A 16,373-nucleotide genomic window follows, 5' to 3' on the forward strand; every position below is an offset into this window, starting at 1 on the left:
CCCGTCTTAAAACTTCTCCCTCGCCCCCGACAACACGAAAGACTCTTTAGTGACCATGCCCATCATCCTCCTCGCCCGGCTGCTCAGGGTCTAGCTGGATCATGGTATCAATGCGCATGATGCTAATGCACGCCTCGACCGCGCTCTTGAGCTGCCGGGACTTGCTCAACGTCGGTTCCAGCACGCCGGCCTTGATCTCGTCGATGACTTTGCCCCGCGTCAGGTCCAGGCCGTAGTTCTTGTAGTTCTTCTTGTGCGCCACCACCTTCTCGTCCTCGTTCGCTTCACCCTCCTGGATCCGCTGCGACAGTGCGTGCCGCGACCGCAGCTGCGCCACCAGCTCCGCCGCGTCCTTGGCCGCGTTCACCGCCAGCGTCTTGGGGATCACCAGGAGCGACTGCGCGAACTCGGCAATCGCCAGCTGCTCCCGCGACCCCACAGTCCCCGCGAACTCCTCCAGGTAGATGTGCAACGCCGTCTCGACGGCGCCGCCGCCCGGTACGATGGTCCCGCTCTCCAGCGTCCTCTTGACGGCGCTGAGCGAGTCGTGAACCGACCGCTCCATCTCGTCCAGCTGCAAGTCGTTCGACCCGCGGAGGATGATGGACGCCGAAGAGTGCGTTTTGGTGCCCTTCACCAGGATGCATTCGTCGTCCGAGATGCGCTCCTGTACGACTTCGTCGGCATGGCCGAGGTAGGACGGCTCGAACCTCTCGTCGCCGTTGAGATCCGAGAGCGTGCTGAGCAGAGTGGCTCCGGTGGCTTTGGCGATCCGCCGCAGGTCCTCCTTCTTGCACCTCCGAACGCCCATGGCGCCCCGCTCGACGAATGTCTTGAGCACGAGGTCGTCGATGCCCTTGGTGGTCAGAATCACGTTGGCGCCCGCCTTGAGGATCATATCCACCCGTTCCAGGACCATGCCCGACTCGCGCGCCCGGATCTGTTCCAGCTGCTGCGGGTCGTCGACGGTGATCTGGACACCCAGCTTCATGCGCTCCTTTTGCAGGTTCATGTCCAGCACGGCAATCTTGGCATCTTGTATTCTGGTCGGCATGGCCTGCGACGCCACGGTGCAGTTGAGGGCATAGCCCTTGACGAGCATCGACTCAAGCGCGCTCTTTCCGTGCGCCTTGAGGATGTTCACCGCCTTGACGGGATACTTGGTCTCGTTGCGGTTGTTGGTCGTCTTGACGGCAAGCATAGAATCAACCACCATGTTGGCGAAGAAATCCGAGTCGGAACCGATAATCTTGCTGGACATGGAGGTCTTGGCGATGTTGACGAGCGAGTCCCGACCGAGGTTCTCAACCTTGATGCTGACGTTCTCATTCATGTACTTGATGGCCTCGCGGAGAGCTAAGCGGTAGCCCGTGATGATGGTCGTCGGGTGGATGCGGTTCTTCATTAGGTCGTTACCCCGGCGCAGCAATTCGGCGGCGATCAGGACAACCGAGGTGGTACCATCGCCGACTTCCTTGTCTTGTTGATGCGCTAGATCTACGAGAATCTTGCCGGCCGGGTCTTCGACGTCGAGGAGGCTGAGAATGGTCGCGCCGTCGTTGGTTACCGTGACGTCCTACTCAAGAAGGTGAGCCTGAAATATCCAACAACCAAAGAGAGGGACCTGAATAGTAAAACAAAACGTACACCAATATCATCCACCATCATCTTGTCGAGACCGCTGGGGCCGAAGGAGCTCTTTACGACGTTGGCAATAGCCTGTGTTGCTAGGACTGCGGGATCACATAAGTGTAAGAAGGTTGAAAAGACGAAAGGCAAAAGGTGGTCTGCCTCAGAACGAGGGAAAGATAGCGTAACATACCATTTCGATCTCTAATATCTGCACCCGAGATCTTCTGGCCACCGAGGAAGAGGGTGCCGCTACCGGATTGCTCGAAGATGGACGCCATCCTGGAAGCTGTGCGAGGCCGAGTGGGAAACGAAAGAGGAGAGGTTTTGCGACTTCTCAGATGAGAAGGGCCGGACAAGCTCAAGATGGAGAAAGGGAATGACTGGGCCCTGATCACTCCTCCTGAACGGTACAGAAAGGATTAAAGCGTCGGGAGGTGGGAGATTCGTTTGATGTGTTGGGTAGGGCGGTAGGTTAGACGGTGATGGAAGCTTCCTGGTGCCCCCTGCCTGGTGGATGCAAGTCCTTCCAGTTACCCAGCCCGAACTTTTCTTTCGGTATGGCAGTTAATCCACGTCCCGGTGGGCTGTGGCTGGTGGCCTTTGCTTCCGCCGCCGCCCTCAACGTTGCATGACTTACTGAGGTACTGAGGTACCTTCCTTAATTTCTTACCAACCGAAATAGGTATGTACCTTAGGTAGTCAGTCTCCTTTGGGGTATTTACGATTAGTAATACAACGTCCCCAGCCACATGCGGCTTGAATACATCAACCCTCTCGTTCCAGAGCACCGTGGGGTGTCTGCATCTTGCATGCACCTGCCCACCGCACTGCCTGCCCCACCCCCCACCACGACAGTTTTCCAATGCGGGGCACCGGCCCATGTACCAGAGACCTACTGTGACTCAGGCACTGGCGTGGGAATTTGTGTGGTGGTGTGGGTGTTAATTACCTACGAAGTACTCCGTACTCCTTCCTTCCTTATCAGAGAACTCCGGGCTCTTGGACGCCGTGTGACCCCAAAAATTTACCAACCTCTAGTCCCATGCCCCTATTTCTCCCCGAAAACATCTCTCTTAGAGTCTTCAGTTCTTCGTTCCTGCTGCGGGATTCCCGAATAATCGAGTCCTGTAGGACGCCCCTTCTCGTCTTCACCTGCACTCAAACATTCGTATCCTCCTAATATAACCCCGCCATTCGGTATCATTACCCCACACAATCAACCTCTGTCGGTTTTCTTCTCTCCCGACCCAGCCCCGCCATGGCCGATTCCGCGGAGCAAGCGAAGCTGCCCGAGCAGCAGCAGGGGCCGTCCAAGAGCGCGCTCAAGAAGGCCGAGAAGCAGGCCAAGATGGCCGCGGAGAAAGCCGCCAAGGCCTCCAAGAAGGCTGCTGTCCCCGTGGTGGGAGGCAAGAAGACCGACGACATAATCGGTATCACCGTACCCAAGAACGAAGACTTCTCCGCCTGGTACCAGGAAGTCGTCCTCAAGTCCGAGATGGTGGAATACTATAATGAGATCGCCGGCTTCTTCGTCCTGCGCCCGGCTTCCATGTACATCTGGGGCGTTATCCGGACGTGGTTCTCTGCGCGGATCGAGGCTATGGGTGTGGAGGAGACGAGTTTCCCCCTCTTCCTTTCTTCCAAATCACTCGAGAAGGAGAAGGACCACGTCGATGGCTTCGCTCCTGAGTTGGCATGGGTCACTAAGGCGTAAGTGACCAAAACGATCTTGGCCTACCCCCCTACCCCCTATACCAAGACAGGCGGTTAACCTTTTTCTTATATATGCAGCGGTGACAAGGACCTCGAGGTTCCCGTTGCCATTCGCCCGACATCCGAAGCCGTCATGTACCCTTACTATGCCAAATGGATCCGGAGTCATCGTGATCTCCCCCTGCGTCTCAACCAGTGGAACTCGGTCGTGCGATGGGAGGCCAAGCAGACGACGCCTTTCCTCCGAACCAGGGAATTCTTGTGGCAGGAGGGCCATACGGCTCATTTAACCGAGGAACTTGCGGGCAAGGAGGTGCTGGAGATTCTCGACCTGTACGCCGGTGTCTATGAGCAGCTGCTCGCCGTTCCCGTCGTCAAGGGTCGCAAGACGGAGAACGAGAAATTTGCCGGCGGCTACTACACCACCACCGTAGAAGGCTACATCCCTTCCAACGGCCGAGGCATCCAGGGCGCGACATCGCACTGTCTTGGCCAGAACTTCAGCAAGATGTTCGACATCACCGTCGAGGATCCCAACAAGAGAGGCGAACACATTCACGTCTGGCAAAATTCCTGGGGCCTCTCCACCCGCGTGATCGGCGTCATGGTCATGATCCACGGCGACGACAAGGGCCTCGTCCTCCCGCCCCGCGTCGCCAGGATCCAATCCATCGTCGTCCCCGTCGGCATCACCGCCAAGATGAGCCCCGAAGATCGCAAGAACCTTGAAGCCAAGGCCGACGACATCGCCCAGACCCTCAAAACCGCCGGCATCCGCGCCGACGTCGATCACCGTGACGGCTACACGCCGGCCTGGAAGTTCAACGACTGGGAGCTCCGGGGCGTCCCTCTGCGGCTTGAGTTCGGCCCCAAGGACGCCGCCAAGGAGGTCGTCAGCTTCGCCCGTCGCGACACGGGTGAGAAGGGGGCCATCCCCCTGGCCGAGGTCACCACCAAGGTTCCCGAACTCCTCGAGACCATCCAGCAGGACATGTACAACAAGGCCGAGAAGTCCTTCCGCGAGCACAGGATCCAGCTCACCGACTGGGACAAGGTCGTCCCCGCCCTCGATGCCAAGAACGTCGTCATCATCCCCTTCTGCCTTGAGCCCAAGTGCGAGGAGCGCATCAAGGAGCTCACCGTGAGCACGTCTCCCGAGAACGAGCTGCTTCCCGAGGGGAAGCGGGCCCCGTCCATGGGCATGAAGAGTCTCTGCATTCCCTTCGAGCAGCCCGAGGGTCTTGTCGAGGGACAGACCAAATGTCTGAACCCCGAATGCTCGGCGCTGGCTAAGAACTGGGTCATGTTCGGAAGAAGCTACTAGGCGCTGGCGATTGAGTGGCGGACTAGGTGTATTCTCATCAACGGCGCAGCCCCTGCCTCTGGGTGCAGAGGGTAGCTAATGGTGTCGACTTTTATGGAGGCCGAACGCATGTTATGGGATTCATGATATACTTGCTTTCTCTTCCTTCTCTGCTTTGGATGAGGTTGGATGATGGATGCATACCAGGATCGGCGCAGAAGAGATGGGGGGGCTGTGGTGAATAGGAGGAAGGTCGAGCCGGGCGTATCGAGCCGAGAGGGCCCGGGCGGGTTTGGTCAAGCCGAGAAGATGGTAGACGATAGACCTAGCCACATAAATGAAAGAAAAATAAGACATGACAACTTATGTTGGCCTCACAATAGACGTATTCTCGATCGACTTTTAACGTGCTATTGTCATGATTCTTTTATTGTGTGTCGTCAGACTGGGGACACTCTGATTTAAGCGTCCAGCCGGGATATGCATTGGTCATCATACACATACAGAACTGTTGATTCAATACTCCCCATGTTTCTTCCTCTCTCATCCCCAGACTCGTGCCATTCCTAGATTTATCATACACCGAGAGCAGCATTGAAGGCATCAGCAGCAGCCTGTCCCTCCAGACCACTCGCGTCGGCCGAACCATCTTCACAAGCCTCAACAGCAGCAGCATCGGCACCACAGCGGCTCGCAAGCTGTCCGCAAATAAAGCTGGTAATAATATCCACATTGAGCGCAGAGCCGTGGTCAAAGTCACCAGCGGGGCCGAAGCTAGCCTCAGCGCGACCGTCGAGGCCCTCCACGAAGCGGATGCTGGGATCCAAGCAGGAGCCAAAGTCGAGGGCCTGGCGCCTGGCCAGACGGGGTTCGGCGCGGGCGAAGCGGAAGCGGCCGTTGGGGGAATAGGTGACGGCGCGGGCGTTGCGGCGCATCTTGCGCAGCGAGGCGGCGGCGAGACAGGCGTCTTCCTGGGCGGCGCAGGCGGCGGTGCCCTCGGCCAGCCGGCCGGCGTTGGCGGCGTTGAAGCAGGCGTTGTTCTGGATGGCGCAGGACCGGGAGAGGGCGGCGGCGGCGTTTTGGAAGGTGTTGCCGTTGACCTCGAAGGGGCGGTCTGCGTTCGCGGCCGAGGAGATGACGGGCGGGGCGGGGCCGCCGAGGGCGCCTGTGAAGGTCTGGATGTTTACGCCGGTGCCGGTGGGGACCTCTTCCTCGACCTCTTCCTCGACCTCTTCTTCTTCTTCTTCTTCTTCTTCTTCTTCTTCTTGCTGACCGGCGCCGACATCTACTCCGATAGCCTGGCAGACTGAAAAGGGCGAAAAGTTAGACGAATTTTGTCTTCCATGTCTAAGCAACAGAAAATCGACGAAGGAGCAGTAACTTACTGGGAATGAGGCTTTCCACCAAGTCCAAGTCATTGCCTGCATTCGCGTCACCGCCCTCGACCAGGACCTGGGCGACTGCGGCATCAATCTCCCCAGGAGCAGCATCGGGCACCAGCAGGTTTAGGGTGAAGATGCAGCCGATATCGTCCGTCTCATCGTTGCAAGTGTTGCCAGCAGCAGTAGGGTCGCCGATCTAGACATATGTGAGCCATCATCTTGGGCAATGTCTGGGTGTGTCACACTTATGGTCCGGAGTGGGGGATTGAAGGAGAGGAAAAGAAAAGCGAGAGAAAAGAAAAAAGAAAGAAAAAAAGAAGAAAAAAAGTGTGGACGAAGAAAACACAGCACATACCTCGCCAGGAGGGAAAGTACCCGACTCGAGGGCGAGCATTGGATCAGCCCCGATAAGGGCGAGCTGCTGAGCCAAGGCAAGGGTGATAGCCTTGTTCTCCTCGGCCGCATTCTCAGCGGCCGGGTCCTGGTGCTGGGAGATGGCGTCGATCTCCGGGTTGACGGCCGTCTCGTTGCAAAGAACGCTCCTCAGTCCGACCTGCAAGGTATTACGCTCGAGGGCGCGGAAGATGAGGGCGCTGGCCATGCCGTCTATATCGCCGGCCTCCTTGGCGGCGGTGAAGGCCGAGTCGGCGGTGATCTGCTGCAGGCAGTCGAGGTCGGTGACATCGCCTGCGCCGTCGGCGGCCGCCGCGTTCCCGAGGAAGCCGAAGACGGAGTCGACGATGTTGAAGGGGTTGTTGAGTTCCAGGAGCTCATTGACGGCTATCAGGTATTTGCGGTGCGAGTGTTCCTGGGGCACCTCGGCGGCGGCTAGCCAGGCGAGAACAGCCGTCACGGCGATGGAATTCTGGTACTTCATGGTTGAATCGTAGTGTCTTGATGGTACGTGTCCAAAAAGGGGAAAGAAACTCGAAAGGATGGTATAAAGAGAGGAAGAAGCCGAGGATAGCTCGAAAGAAGTATGGAGAAGAAAAGAAAGAAAGAAAAGAAGAAGCAAAAATCACACAAATAAAGGACCGGCCTTGAAGTTCGAAGCGAACGAAGAAGAATAGAAAGAACGAAACAAGTTCACAGAACTTAAAGGATCAGAAGAATGCGAAGCCGGTTGGATGTGGTGAGAGGAAGCAGGAAGAAACATGATCGGGACCATACGAAGGGGATTATATATCATTGTCGACGCGAACACGGATCGCGGGTGGGCAACATTGGACGACGGACAAAGATCAGATGCCATGACTTTGCAGGGAGATCAAACAACGCATTTGACGGGGCATCGATTCTCATCCAGAGCACGTCTCATGCCTTCTCCTTGGATGTCTGTGGCATGTTCGATCCAGAGGCCCTGAACGGCCAGGAAAGAGCTGTCATGATTAAGCGAAACTAGAAGACCCATGGTTCCGAGTGCTTGGCGTTTGAGTGAGCGTAAGAGCAGACCCAGAATCGGGAGCGTCGACTTCCAGAGCGCAACTGTATGCCAAGGACATGACAGGTGTCGGCGATACCTAGATCTAGGTCGGACACACGGAGGAGGGCACGGACGGGGGCAAGTCAGAGAGCAGTGTCCGTGAGCCAAGATATGACAAGCTGATGGATATTCGGCCCCTGGTCTTGATCAATCAGTCAGTACAAGGTGAACGTATGACAGGCAGTGGACTCAATCCGTCCGGATTAATATCCAGGGTTTGATATGTCGGCCCATGAGTTGAAGTCAGAAGACGAGATACATGTCTCGACCGAACGTCCGCTGGGCGGTTCCTAGCCCAACCTGGAGGGACAAAGATCATCCGTGTGGATACTGCGGCTCAATATCGTAGGCCAGCTTCTTTCCTTGAGCAAAGGGACCTGAACCGTTAACGACCTGGGTTTGAAAGGGGATGAAGGGACAAAAGTTGAGGCGGGACAAGGAAGATCCGGGGAAGATCAAACGGACGCCGTTCGACCCGGAGGTACGGAGCACTTTGCCTCGTCTCATCTTCGTCTCATGGTGAAGTATCAAGGGGACGTAATATGATTGGTTGTTGGTATCCACCGACCGAGAAGTACCCAGGGTACTCTTGACCGACGACTCGCCTTATGTAAGCCTGCTGTCCTCTTCGTCTGTCAGGTCCTTGGGCAGTCGCCTTCAATGGTGCAATTATATGTTCCGGTATAAACATGGCCAATTAGGTGAACATGAGAAAAGTTACAAGTTACTCCATACTTATTGCGCTCCTCATCCGCTCACTCAACTACTTGCGGTGTTTATACAACGGGAAACACATGCCTCCATCCTAGTTCCGTTCTTGTCTAAGACGTCTCTCCCCCACTCCAGAGTGCAAAGAGAAGAGACAAGTGAAAAGAAAAAGAAAAAAATGGCCTCGCGTTGGGCTGGGCTGGGGCTGTGTCCGTGAATCTATGCGTAGTGCTTCTACCCTCCGCTGCCCATCGTCTCCTCTCCTTTGTTGTCCACCCCCCCATCCCATCCCATCCCATCCCATCCCATCCATACAGCGAATTAGATATTCGTACAAAAAGACTGGGACCGGTCAACATTTAACCGATGACAAGCTTGCCGTCGTCTGTGAAGCTGTACTCGGGAACCTCGAGGTTGAGCGGGGCGGGGCCCTTCCGGATACGGCCCGAGATGTCGTAGTGAGAACCGTGGCAGGGGCAGAACCAACCGCCGTAGTCGCCGGCTTCGCCGATGGGGACACAACCGAGATGAGTGCAGACGCCTGGGAAAGAAATCATTGCATCAGTTGCCAAGTTCTTAAAGGAATAAAGTCGAGAAAAAAAAAGGAACAAGAGCTTTCAGATTTGGGTAGTCGTATCATAACAGGATATAAAATCGGACAAAGAACACATACCAAGCATGACAAGCCACTCGGGCTGCTGAACACGGTCCGCATCGGCCTGGGGATCCCGTAGGGAGGCAATGTCGATCTTGTTGGCCTCGTCGATTTCAGACTGGGTGCGGTGGCGGATGAAGACGGGCTTTCCTCTCCACTTGATGATGACCTGTTGTTTTCTGCATCAGAACCGGCTCGTCTCCGCAGGGGCAAAAGGGAGAAGGGGGAAAAGGGACAACCCACGTTCTTGCCCTCGGGAATCGAGTTCAGGTCGACTTCCGCCTTGGCCATGGCCAAAACGTCGCTGGAGGCGGACATGTTGACGAGGAACTCTGCACATCAACCCAAGTCAGCCAAAATCCTGGCGTTTCCTGCTTCCAATTGACCCCGACTCATCCCCCAAATCGAAGAGTGTACTGATCCTTCAATTCCACCATTCTTCAATTCCACCACAGCGGATGAAAAGAATTTCCCTTTTTTTTTTCCCTTTTTTTTCCCTTTCCCGCCGCCTCAATATCCCGCCACACAAATGGAAGAGAACCTACCCTGCACAGTCGACTTGGCACCCGCAGCGGTAATGGCACCGAGGGCACCAACCATAAAGTACGAGTACAGCTGGTTCTTCGATCCGCTCGTCTTGCTGACGTACTTGCTAAAGTCCGGAATCTCGTTGCCCTTCTGCGCACCCTTGAACGGGCTCGAGTAGGACGCGGTCGAGTCGGGGCGGGCGACGGTCGTGCTAAGGGCTCGTGCCGAGGCGGGGGCGCCGCTCCGCGAGAGCTGGCGCACGCAGGTGCGGGAAGCGTGTGCGAGGGGCGCCATCGTGATGTGGTCGGTGGTCGGTGGTCGGGAGCGAAGGGAAGGAGGACCGTGTGGCGGGCGGGTGCGTTGGGATGGACGTTGTGGCAAGCGTTCTTTTTTTTTTATTCCGTGGTGACGGCTGTCACTGTCTGGTGGTTTTTTTGGATTGGGATTGCCGAATTGGAAGCTTTGGAGGGTGCCTCAGGCAGACAAACAAACGCTCTGAAATTGATGGGTTGTGATTGGGTCGTTATCAGCTGATGCCCGGGCGTTCCCGGGGAACCGAAAACACGGATCTGTGCATATTTGGGTCGGTATGTAATTATCAAATTTCTCGCGAGCAAAATGACCTGTTGATTGGTTAAGAATGGCCTATGGGATTCGGGGTTCGGGGTTCGGGGCATATTTCTCCCGGGCAAAACATTCAGACCGACCTGCGTCACAATACATCATCCTCCAAGACGGTCCTCGGCAACATGGACCTCCAACATATCGACGATCCAGGCTGGAGATCTTGACATGAGGCCCGTTTTGGACCATTACGTTACCATCGCCATCGTACGGCTCTGATGCAATATAAGCAATTACAACACCCTATCTCTATATTCCATGCTTATTCAAGGCTCTTGCAATGGTTTCCATAAGACCTCATCCTCTCATGGAGGACCAGATGTAACGGATGCCTAGCTACGAGGTAAATAGCCTAAGCAAGAACCCAGCTGTAGGTCCGCCAGAAATGTAATGTGATGGCCCTTCTCATCTGCCGACGCCATACAATCATACAAGTCGTTATAGTTTGGCATCTCACTCCTCCCCCTTCGGCCGTGTTAGTGCATCCGCCGCAGCTCTTCCACCATATTTCGCATCGCCTCGACCGACGGACCGAGTCCTTCCACGACCTCCTCCTGTCGAACCTCATTAAGGTCCAGGAATCGCTCGATCAGCTCGCCATCCACAAATCGGAACGGCGCATCCGCCGCCCGCTTCGCATTCCGGAATCCTCGCCACGAGTTGAAGGCCGCAGCCGGATCGTGCGAAGCGCCGCCCTGGCCCTGGCCCAGGAACCGCACCGCCTTGGCCAGCTGTTCCTGGAAAGGGAGCAGCAGGCTTCGGTAGGCCGGGTTGATATCCGCCACCACATAGAGGGAGCCTTCCACCTGTAACTTGAAAATTAGCTACTTCATCCTTCCTGGAAACACGGTCGCGGCGTGAAAAGTCGGCTTACCGTTGCGAGGAAGGCCTTGGGCACGATGATGTCGTTCTCGCCAGGCGTGATGTGTAACGGCCGAATCTTGTTCACTTGTTCCCCGAGGCGCATTTCGCTCGTCACCCGCATCTGCTTTCGATCGTGCTCCGTCAGTGCATCCGGGTTCCGCTCTAATATCAACAGGTTGCCTTGTGCGTCTGCCTCTAGCCAAGAGTTCCCTCCGAGATGGCAAACGGCCGTAGCCCATGCGTACTCAAAGTGCCTCGATCTCTCCACCAGCTTGGCTTTTTCGCCGTTTTGCGGCCGCACATATTCGATCACTGACACGGACTGCATCAGATCCGCCACACCGATCATGGTGCCCGACACATCCAGATCAACGGGGAACGTCGAAGGCCGAAAAGTGGCGAGTTTTTGCAGCTTCCCTTTCGTCGTAGTTTCCTCTATGTAATCGTATACGACGACAGTCTTGCTCAACCCGGCCACGATCAGGTCGTCCATGGTCGCAAGGCAGCGACAGGCGCCTTTCAGCTCGTGGCTGACGATCTGGTACGGGTTCTTGTCCGAGTCAATGCCGAGAACCAAAATGCGACCTAAAACATGCCCCGCATCCCGGACGTCGGGGTCGGCGAGGTAGCTCGTTCCCACGATGAACCGCTCAGCTTTATGCCCTGTGCTGTCGGGCAATTCCGCGCGGATGACGGCCTCTACCATTTCCACCGACGGCGAGGTATTGAGCGCAAAAGGCTTGCCGACGTGGCCCAGCACAATCTCGTCCACGAGTTGAAACACGCTCGAGACCATCTCTTCATCCCCGACCAGCTCTTTCTTGATGGTGCCAATGCCGAACACTTTGAGTCCCGGCGAATACGCGACACGGCGCACTGTTGCCCCAATGTGCAGTGGGTTGACCTGGGTCCTCCGCTCCGTGTCGACCTGGGCGATCCTGATGTGTTCGTCCGTGGCGACGAGGACGGAATCTGGGAAGCCCTCCGAATCAAACGGCGCAATGTACCTGACGTTCTCTGCCGTTGCGGCCGAGTAGATGATGCGGCCCTCGGCGCTGTAAATCAAGCTCGAATGCTCTGTTGTCGCGAAGACATTCCGCTGGCCCGGCGCACCTGGCCGAGGCAACACGTGTAGCCCCGCCTCCCGGTTCCCCAACGTGACGCTTTTGCGGCCGGACAAGGAGTAATCGTCCTTTGACACATTGAGCGAGACGACCTGTCCGTCCTCCATGGCGACGAAGAGGGTGGGGCCTGAAACGTCCGGCGGATGAAGCTGGACCAAGGCAACGTTTCGAGGAACCGAGACGGTATCGTCGTTTTGCTTGATCGTGTGTCCCTGAAGCGCCTCCAGGGTCCGGAGATTGACGATGGTCACTGATCCCTCGGACCAGAATCCCACAACCCCAACATCGGGCAGATCATGGGCCACATGGACGCAGGAAATCTGGCCGCTCTCACCACCCCTGACGTCCCCCCCGAGGACCTGTTCCCGGGCGGTCAAGTCGTCTGATATGTCCAATGACACGAGACGCGTGCCGTCGACGGACAACAAAACCCACCTGTCGTTCGCCGAAGCCCTGACGACGGAACTTCCTTCGGGTACCGTCCAGGTACTTACGCTGATGCCACTCTCGGAATCAAAGAGAGAGACTGTGTCTGGCGTGATCTGCAACATCTGACCGCTAGGTAGAGACGCTGCTACCAAAGTCGGTTGATCGAGGATGAGGCCCTGGAAATCAAAGACCTCTTCGACGCCGCCGTCTTGGTCGAAGCGGAAAACCCTCGTCTCGGTGACGAAAGATACGACCAGGGTATCTACCTGAGCCGAGCCGTACGACTTTAGTGAAAAGAGCCCGCGCACTCTTGGCAAGTCCCCCAGGATGCCAATGTCTTCTAGGGCGACGCTACTCCGGACGCTCCGCAAGCTTCCGTTGTGGTGCACTCCACAGCCTGCCACAATCCGAGCCTGGCCGGACGAAAAGGCATTTCCGACCTGATTATCCCCGGCGTTCCCGAGGTCCATGATAGCAAAGTCGAGTATCGGGGCAATGTTGGGTACAGTCTGTACAAGGCGAATGACTTCGGATGTGAGGTCGAACAAGAAGAGTTGCGAATCTCCATGATGAGAGCCCAGGAAGAGCATGTCGTTCCCCATATAAACAAGACACGAAGCCCGGGAGGTCTTCCCTATGTACTTGACTGACATGCTTGTCACCACGACGTCATCGACCTCGAGGGTGAGCAAGTGCAGGCCGCCATAGTCGTCGGCGAGGAAGTAGTGGGTGACATCAAGTTCCGCCCAAGCGACGAATATCTTCGGCTCCGCAAGCGTGTGGGTGACGCGGCTCTTCGTCAGGATATCAATGTAGACGAGCAGGGTCTCACCGACGACGATAAACCCTCCCAGCTGGGCCTTTGCGCCAGTGGTGTCGCGGTGGTGGTATCTCTTGACGGTAGGTTCCACAACGGTGACGGGTATGAGAATTCGGGCGAACGGGTCGGGTATCTCGAGGTCGAGCTCTCGGTCTCTCCTAGGGTCAAAGCGGGACACGTCCGTGTTCCTATCGTCGGTCATGAGCCGGTAGACGGAGAGACTGGCATCTTCTTTGTCGATGGCGGTCTGGTAGAGGAAGGCGATGGTGGGATGCTTGGTCTCGGTAGGCACGAAGATGCTCGACTTGACGAAGAGCTCCGAAAGGCGCACTTGGGCCCAGTCCCTCTCGATCCTCAAGTTGGTGTTCTTCCTGTTCCCTAATCGCATGACGTTCATAACGCCTTCCCATAGGTGCATGGCCATGAATCGGCCGGTGGGGTCGACGAGACATTTGCTCTGGCTTTCGGGTTCCCGCATGTGCGGCTCAGCCAAGTCTTCTATCACCTGTTCTGCCTGCAGCCTCCTAGCGTCGGGATCCCATCTTGCCGTGAAGTAATGAAATCGGTCGGTGCCGACGAATAGCAGATCGGTGTCGGAGGTTTTCGGCCGGAGTCGTTGTAGGAAGGCAATGGTGCCGCAGACGTTGGCGGAGCTCACCAGGGTAATGCCATCGGTACTAACGCGGGAGATCTCTATCCTATTCACTTTACTGGGTGAATGTAAGCAGAGGCCGTCATCAAGGTGCGGGGACAGGCAGAGGGGCAGAGCTGGGGGGCGGGGGGAGGTCAAGTCGGCCGAGTCGAGCTATGAAGAGCTGCTGTGCCTCTCATCCATTGGATTGAGGACCACCCATTGTTCCGTACAAAGGAAATTGAACGACGACCCGGCTCTGCTCAAGTCAAGCTTGCTGCAGCTCTCCGATGCTCCGGCCGTGCCGCATCTAGGTGGGTGGACGGGTCGGTATGGGAGACCTACGCAGTAACTAGAACGTCTTCATCCGGCCAAAGACGTATCGAGATGGCCTCACGTATGCTGCTTGGACGGTGGATGGGTGCAATGTAGGCCATGCTGTCGTGATGCGACAAAAGGGAAGTGGACGTGGCGGAGAGAATCCCTCGTGCCAAATATTCCGACCGGTGATGTCGATTGAAGAGGGAGGGAGAGCTCCTGGAGTTCTTGGCTTCGGACATAAGCCCCCCACATAGCTCCGGCAAGCGTTATCGATAAGATGACTGAAGGTTCCCCAAGCTTTCCCTGATGAGGTGCAGCTCCAGGTGGTACGTGCACGCACGCAGGCCAGTGAAGCTACTGCTAATGCTGTAACTTGATTACTTCTCCCAACCAACTGTTCCCAATCGTCCCAAACGCCCTCTATACCAGGGGCACGAGAGAGCCAAACGGTCGTGCTTACAGTCCAGTCGATCCATTACCCTTGGCTCGCTTGCCTTCTTATCTTTCAATTTCTGATTATCACATTGAAACTTTTGAACGTGGGTGCGCAATGGTTTGGGCTTGCCTACACCTACTTCGTCGTGACAAACACAATGATCGAGGCGGTCATTGTGAAGATTTTTGATCCATTGAAGTCTCTGACATTGTTCGTCGGGCTCCGAGATTTGCAGGTCTCCCGTCTTTCCATCTCCCGACACGGCTGGGTATAGTTTAAGAAAGATCCGATACTCATCACAAGATACTCATCAGAGGCCCACAAGACGTGGATTAGTTTGAGCTCATTCTACTCTATCCACTAGAGCAAGCAGTACAGGACCTGTTTGGCACACTTCCACGTGGCAAGCAGAGCGTTAGCCGATGAGTTAACGCTCATGCACCCATACACCCCCCATAGGTTCGTCCGAAGCGGTGCATGAGGAAAGCTGTTCGCCGTCAAGCTCAGAATCGCAACGTTGCTCAAGGGTGACAAAGCCCCCAAATGTGCCTTCGGGAAAGCGAAAGCTGTCCTCACAAGAGGAAATTTATGGGCACCGTTTGTTAGGAGGCTCCCACAACATGCCCCAGTTTCGATGAATCTCGTCCAGCCCGAACCTTCTCAGAGAGGTTTCGGCTACGTCGATGTCACGGTAACCGCACTTTTGGTAGAGCCTCCTCCCCGCAACGGACGATTCAAGAAAGGAGGGGATATTGAGACGGGCAGCCTCTTGCATACCCCATGACATGAGCTGCTGACCAATGCCACGGCGCTGGTGTTTGGGGTCTATCACCAAAATGTGAAGATCTTGGGAAGGGAGGCACAGGTCGTAAGCCCGGCCCGATCAAAAAATAACGGAAAAAAGGACAGAGAACCGACGGGGGCCGGTGAAGCTTTCAGACTTCCGGACTTCCAGACTTACAGACCCAGGGCTTCCCAACCATGGCGCGCTCGCGCATCTTATCAATGGCACCAAAAACCAAGTCGGCCGCCTCCTTGTTGACGCCTGGACCCCAGACGCGGGGTTTCGGCGGCGGGGTGGCATCCGGGTAAACAGCCCACTTGGCCCAACCGAGGACGGCATCGTCATCGTCATCGTCGGCGTCGGCGTCCCTCTCGGCTTCGGGATCGACAGCGACGAAGATACGGGCACCTGGCTCCTCGCGCAAAAGGGATAGGAGTTCTCCGGCCCGTTTATCGTCGGCACCGGGATCGAAGGGACCTGGGAAGACGACGGGGTTCAGGGCGCTGTCGGCAAAAGCGAGGGTTTCAACGGCCGCGCATCGTCGCAGGAGCGGGAGGTCGGACTCGGACCCGAGCACTCGACGAATTTCGACTGACATGACGGGCCAACGGGGCAATGGGCAAGTCCGGATTCACTATGAGTGTGGTGTTTACAGAGTACCTACTCTGCTTACCTATTTGAAGTCTTGAACTCACTCGAGGTGGTCGCTGGTACTTATAGGTAGGTACCAAGGCTGCGGGGCACCCGGGGGACCCGCTGGACCCTCATTCCTGACCAGCACTGTGAAGAATTGGAGATTCTTTTTGGTCCCCATGTCATCAACCACCTCCACAAGATGACATCCTCGCCGGATGAGTCAAGGTCGGTTGGTTGCCGACTGATGCGACGCTGATGCAAATCACATACAGAGAAATACGTTCCTTACTCTCTATGATT

The 16,373-nt window shown here is 56.3% G+C and overlaps 6 protein-coding genes across 6 annotated transcripts; 1 reads left to right on the forward strand and 5 right to left on the reverse strand.

Moving 5' to 3' along the window:
- SODALDRAFT_375219 (T-complex protein 1 subunit alpha) lies at positions 1-2,133 on the reverse strand. The gene is made up of 3 exons (XM_028614737.1): positions 1,823-2,133; positions 1,648-1,733; positions 1-1,576 (listed from the first exon to the last, which is right to left on the reverse strand). The coding sequence occupies exons 1-3, from the start codon at positions 1,908-1,910 to the stop codon at positions 47-49; spliced, it is 1,704 nt and encodes a 567-aa protein (XP_028470796.1). The 5' UTR covers positions 1,911-2,133; the 3' UTR covers positions 1-46.
- A 453-nt stretch (positions 2,134-2,586) lies between these two features.
- On the forward strand, positions 2,587-5,010 carry SODALDRAFT_327157 (prolyl-tRNA synthetase). Its single transcript, XM_028610351.1, has 2 exons — positions 2,587-3,342; positions 3,424-5,010. The coding sequence occupies exons 1-2, from the start codon at positions 2,891-2,893 to the stop codon at positions 4,667-4,669; spliced, it is 1,698 nt and encodes a 565-aa protein (XP_028470797.1). The 5' UTR covers positions 2,587-2,890; the 3' UTR covers positions 4,670-5,010.
- A 158-nt stretch (positions 5,011-5,168) lies between these two features.
- On the reverse strand, positions 5,169-7,024 carry SODALDRAFT_28052 (hypothetical protein). Its single transcript, XM_028608242.1, has 3 exons — positions 6,386-7,024; positions 6,034-6,226; positions 5,169-5,954 (listed from the first exon to the last, which is right to left on the reverse strand). The coding sequence occupies exons 1-3, from the start codon at positions 6,905-6,907 to the stop codon at positions 5,224-5,226; spliced, it is 1,446 nt and encodes a 481-aa protein (XP_028470798.1). The 5' UTR covers positions 6,908-7,024; the 3' UTR covers positions 5,169-5,223.
- A 1,206-nt stretch (positions 7,025-8,230) lies between these two features.
- On the reverse strand, positions 8,231-9,801 carry SODALDRAFT_327159 (cytochrome b-c1 complex subunit Rieske). The gene is made up of 4 exons (XM_028610352.1): positions 9,422-9,801; positions 9,120-9,208; positions 8,895-9,045; positions 8,231-8,762 (listed from the first exon to the last, which is right to left on the reverse strand). The coding sequence occupies exons 1-4, from the start codon at positions 9,696-9,698 to the stop codon at positions 8,581-8,583; spliced, it is 699 nt and encodes a 232-aa protein (XP_028470799.1). The 5' UTR covers positions 9,699-9,801; the 3' UTR covers positions 8,231-8,580.
- A 454-nt stretch (positions 9,802-10,255) lies between these two features.
- SODALDRAFT_342210 (hypothetical protein) lies at positions 10,256-14,399 on the reverse strand. Its single transcript, XM_028613078.1, has 3 exons — positions 14,242-14,399; positions 10,903-13,975; positions 10,256-10,834 (listed from the first exon to the last, which is right to left on the reverse strand). The coding sequence occupies exons 1-3, from the start codon at positions 14,331-14,333 to the stop codon at positions 10,505-10,507; spliced, it is 3,495 nt and encodes a 1,164-aa protein (XP_028470800.1). The 5' UTR covers positions 14,334-14,399; the 3' UTR covers positions 10,256-10,504.
- Positions 14,400-14,970: 571 nt separating this feature from the next.
- Positions 14,971-16,090, reverse strand: SODALDRAFT_327161 (acetyltransferase). The gene is made up of 2 exons (XM_028610353.1): positions 15,615-16,090; positions 14,971-15,499 (listed from the first exon to the last, which is right to left on the reverse strand). The coding sequence occupies exons 1-2, from the start codon at positions 16,033-16,035 to the stop codon at positions 15,240-15,242; spliced, it is 681 nt and encodes a 226-aa protein (XP_028470801.1). The 5' UTR covers positions 16,036-16,090; the 3' UTR covers positions 14,971-15,239.
- Positions 16,091-16,373: the final 283 nt, after the last annotated feature.

The sequence above is a fragment of the Sodiomyces alkalinus genome, assembly GCF_003711515.1.
Source record: "Sodiomyces alkalinus F11 unplaced genomic scaffold SODALscaffold_1, whole genome shotgun sequence".
NCBI lineage: Eukaryota > Fungi > Ascomycota > Sordariomycetes > Glomerellales > Plectosphaerellaceae > Sodiomyces > Sodiomyces alkalinus.

What these genes read in the sequence shown, in the direction of transcription:
- SODALDRAFT_342210 (XM_028613078.1), bottom strand. Translation starts at nt 14,333, where the DNA reads ATGGCCTACATTGCACCCATCCACCGTCCAAGCAGCATACGTGAGGCC. An exon ending in GAAGACGTTCTAGTTACTGC is followed by an intron (nt 13,976 to 14,241) that starts GTAGGTCTCCCA and finishes ACATTCACCCAG; the next exon opens with TAAAGTGAATAGGATAGAGA. An exon ending in CCAAGGCCTTCCTCGCAACG is followed by an intron (nt 10,835 to 10,902) that starts GTAAGCCGACTT and finishes TTCAAGTTACAG; the next exon opens with GTGGAAGGCTCCCTCTATGT.
- SODALDRAFT_375219 (XM_028614737.1), bottom strand. Translation starts at nt 1,910, where the DNA reads ATGGCGTCCATCTTCGAGCAATCCGGTAGCGGCACCCTCTTCCTCGGT. An exon ending in AGATATTAGAGATCGAAATG is followed by an intron (nt 1,734 to 1,822) that starts GTATGTTACGCT and finishes GTGATCCCGCAG; the next exon opens with TCCTAGCAACACAGGCTATT. An exon ending in TGATGGTGGATGATATTGGT is followed by an intron (nt 1,577 to 1,647) that starts GTACGTTTTGTT and finishes CTTCTTGAGTAG; the next exon opens with GACGTCACGGTAACCAACGA.
- SODALDRAFT_327157 (XM_028610351.1), top strand. Translation starts at nt 2,891, where the DNA reads ATGGCCGATTCCGCGGAGCAAGCGAAGCTGCCCGAGCAGCAGCAGGGG. An exon ending in TTGGCATGGGTCACTAAGGC is followed by an intron (nt 3,343 to 3,423) that starts GTAAGTGACCAA and finishes TTATATATGCAG; the next exon opens with CGGTGACAAGGACCTCGAGG.
- SODALDRAFT_327161 (XM_028610353.1), bottom strand. Translation starts at nt 16,035, where the DNA reads ATGTCAGTCGAAATTCGTCGAGTGCTCGGGTCCGAGTCCGACCTCCCG. An exon ending in GGTTGGGAAGCCCTGGGTCT is followed by an intron (nt 15,500 to 15,614) that starts GTAAGTCTGGAA and finishes TCCCTTCCCAAG; the next exon opens with ATCTTCACATTTTGGTGATA.
- SODALDRAFT_327159 (XM_028610352.1), bottom strand. Translation starts at nt 9,698, where the DNA reads ATGGCGCCCCTCGCACACGCTTCCCGCACCTGCGTGCGCCAGCTCTCG. An exon ending in CGATTCCCGAGGGCAAGAAC is followed by an intron (nt 9,046 to 9,119) that starts GTGGGTTGTCCC and finishes AGAAAACAACAG; the next exon opens with GTCATCATCAAGTGGAGAGG. An exon ending in CGAGTGGCTTGTCATGCTTG is followed by an intron (nt 8,763 to 8,894) that starts GTATGTGTTCTT and finishes TTTCTTTCCCAG; the next exon opens with GCGTCTGCACTCATCTCGGT.
- SODALDRAFT_28052 (XM_028608242.1), bottom strand. Translation starts at nt 6,907, where the DNA reads ATGAAGTACCAGAATTCCATCGCCGTGACGGCTGTTCTCGCCTGGCTA. An exon ending in GTACTTTCCCTCCTGGCGAG is followed by an intron (nt 6,227 to 6,385) that starts GTATGTGCTGTG and finishes ACATATGTCTAG; the next exon opens with ATCGGCGACCCTACTGCTGC. An exon ending in GGTGGAAAGCCTCATTCCCA is followed by an intron (nt 5,955 to 6,033) that starts GTAAGTTACTGC and finishes CGCCCTTTTCAG; the next exon opens with TCTGCCAGGCTATCGGAGTA.